This window comes from Octopus bimaculoides, chromosome 26, assembly GCF_001194135.2.
Source record: "Octopus bimaculoides isolate UCB-OBI-ISO-001 chromosome 26, ASM119413v2, whole genome shotgun sequence".
NCBI lineage: Eukaryota > Metazoa > Mollusca > Cephalopoda > Octopoda > Octopodidae > Octopus > Octopus bimaculoides.
Window position 1 is genome coordinate 10,393,022 of NC_069006.1, and position 3,258 is coordinate 10,396,279.

At 40.5% G+C, this 3,258-nt stretch overlaps 1 protein-coding gene across 1 annotated transcript in view; it reads left to right on the forward strand.

Moving 5' to 3' along the window:
- LOC106878080 (uncharacterized) overlaps positions 1-3,258 on the forward strand; it is a 161,693-nt gene that overhangs the window by 118,578 nt on the left and 39,857 nt on the right. Inside the window, exon 29 of the mRNA XM_052976903.1 lies at positions 326-2,873. Coding sequence (XP_052832863.1) covers positions 326-2,873 — 2,548 coding nt within the window. The remainder of the gene's footprint in view (positions 1-325; positions 2,874-3,258) is intronic.

Consider the following 3,258-nt stretch of genomic DNA (forward strand, 5'->3'; position numbering starts at 1 on the left):
TATATATACAAGAAGTGAGGGCAGGGAATCGTCAATTAATAATAGAATTAATAATTAACAATTTTGCCAAGTAGTTCAGTATGAAAAAAACCTTTATCGGTAAGACCATTTATCATCATAAATATAAGGGATTAGCAACTCAATTGCTAATCCCTTATATTTATGATATATATATATATATATATATATATATATATCCTGTACTTGAGCACAAGGTACCCAGTGGCATTGTGAGAATATACCATGTAGTATTCTGTGAAACCTAACCATCTGACATCATTGTTATAATATCCTTATCATTGGTTTTTCTCTTTCTCCATTGCAGAATTGATGTGGTGGTCAGCAGTTCACACAAACAAGGCTATTTGAAAATGCTCACATTAACTAAGATCTCACCAACTGTAATTATCTCGGACATATATGCACCAGATGGCGCCACTCTTTCAGCGATCATCACTGTTTCTAATTCTGCTCGGTTGTGCACTCAAATCACCCGGTCTGTGATAGTTAGCACCAATCCAGAACTTACAGTCGAAGATGGTGCCCTAACTGAAAACATTGACTTCCAGAGTGATCTCTCAACTATTCAAGGACACTGGACTGTTTCTGGAAACTGTCCTATTGTTCAAGCTGAGTGGTCAGTTCAAGACATCTTTGGTAAAGTCATAAGTGATTTTAAACCGGTACTCACTGATGGTGTCGTGTCCAGTGATGAATTCTCACTTGAAAACGGTCACACGTACGTAAACATCATTCGAGTTACTGATGCTCTCAACAGGACGTTAATGTCTCGCTCCGACGGTATTACAGTTATGATTCAACCCCCAGATCCTGGTAAGGTGAGGGATGGACTTGTTGGTGATGATAATAAATATCAGTTGTCTTTGACTGAACTCTCAGCAAATTGGGACGAATTTGGTGGCCGTTCATCTGAGTCTTCAACCCAGAAGATCAGCCATTATGAAGTAGCTGTTGGGACAAGTCGAATCAATGCAAGAAGCAGGCACAACGTTCATGATTTTGTCAATGTTGGAGTCAATACATCATACACATTCACCAACTTGAACTTGACTGCGAAAACAGTCAGTTATTATGTAACTGTGAGGGGTTACAGTGAGGCCGGTAGTTTTGCCGAAGTTTATTCCAATGGCATCCGAGCCGGATACTCAAGCGAGATCGTTGTCGGCCAAGTAGAATACGCGACTGTACAATCGTCAACACATCAAATTGAAGTATCGTGGAAAGGTTTCATGTCCGATATTGGTATGAAGTGTTACCTTGTTGGTGTGAGTGACAAGACACCTGAAATACATCATCATACACGAACCAACAACAACAATGGTACAGCATCAAAGGTTCCAGTCGAATGTGATGAGATTTACTCCAAACAAAGTTCTTTCAACGTGAAACAATTGAAGCATGTTGGCTTAGACACTTTCGTGGCACTAAAAAATCTGTCTCTTCATCATGGGGGTGTGTATTATGTCACTGTTATTGCTGAAGACATCACTGGACATTGCGAAGCAATGATGGGCAAGGCTGTTAAAGTGGACACAACTCCACCGAAAGTCGGAGTAGTCGTGGTTAATGAGGTCAGCAACACCAGTATTGTGTACGCCACAGAAACTGACAGCCTTCACGTGTCTTGGCATTCATTTGAAGATATCGAATCTAATATAAGTAAATATGGAATCACATTGGTAGCCCGAACTTTAGACAAATGTGATGAAATTCATCCTGGTTCAGATGGCGCTCGTCAACATCACAACGATTATGTCATTGATCACATGTCACTAACAAACGTCACTGAAGCCGACTTTTATCATTTAGATTTGATTGAAACGGAAGTTTATTACATTCGTGTAACGGCCTTCAATGGTGCTGGTCTGAACAACAGCATTAGTTCTGTACCAATAAAGGTTGACCGAACACCACCTTTGGTAGGATCAGTCAAGCCAGGAAGTGGGTGGTCAACAGAGATGACGTTTCAGGCAACGACAACAGTCACGTCTGGAGTATTTGCTCTAGCTAGTGACCAGTACTCCTACGAATGTCCACGAGAGCAAAGTATAATCAAGGAAGGCAAGTTGATTGACCTGTGGTTGCCTATGAATGAGGATGAAGGTTTTGCAGCCAATGAAATGTCCATAAACCAGAACAAAATACTACTGACCATCCGTTATGATGATTCACTGGTTCATCTTATAAAAGGTGGGTTACGATCAGAGCCGATGGCTTTACTAGCTGGAAACTACACGTCAGTTATACAAGCATTGGCTGAAGAAAACATGGTCACTTCAATAGCACTGGCACCGGACATGACAATTGGTCCACAAACATTTAAATTGCCACAAAGTAAATTCTCATTTTACCAAAATGAACTGACCGATGACATCATATTGGATGCCAAGGCATATAGTCTTGAGAAGAGCACCACAAATGGTAAAAAGAAGATGAATGAAACTAAATCAAACGTCACTCGACAGAGAGACCCAAGTGTCTTTGGAATTGGTTACCACATTATTGGCTATAAAGAATCTGGGTCAAGCACATGGTACTGTTTGTTCTGGACCACTGATAAAAACGGAGAGAAACAAGAATGGATTGACTTGGATTTCGATCCGACAACAACCAGCAATGAGTATGTAATCTCTCTTGTGAAAGAGGAAACCATCACACAGGATACAACGTTCACCACCAAGTTCTTGGTAAATGGCCAAGAGAAAGTGTCATACAGTGGTCTGTCTTTTCAGTATCAGATCCACAGTTACCTGTACGTAAAGAATATCAAAGGTTACAAACCTCCCATCACAGATCCTTTCAATACATTCTCTGCTCATGCAGTCGTATCAGATTTCAGGACCCCAATAGAAGTAAGTACTATTATTATTTATTTGGTTTTCTCTTCCCCCTTTTGAGTATCAAAATGGCACACTTATTTATACCAAATTCCATGCCTATATCTTTACTGAAAATTCTTACTATGTTCACCAGTATGCCAATTGCATCTTCATTTTTCCTATAAAACTTTACTATTATTGAGTGAGAGAGCTGTGCATGCCATCAGAGTGACACTGGAGTACAAATATATGAAGCCCAGTATACCCATCATAACTACCCGTCGGATAAGGGTACACCAGGCACATGCATAACAACCATATGTGCGCAACATGGTGATCTCATATCAAGATAAACAGCACATGACCTTGCAGGTGGGGCCCCAATTAGAATTTTGCTCAGGCTATGGTGCTCCTCCAC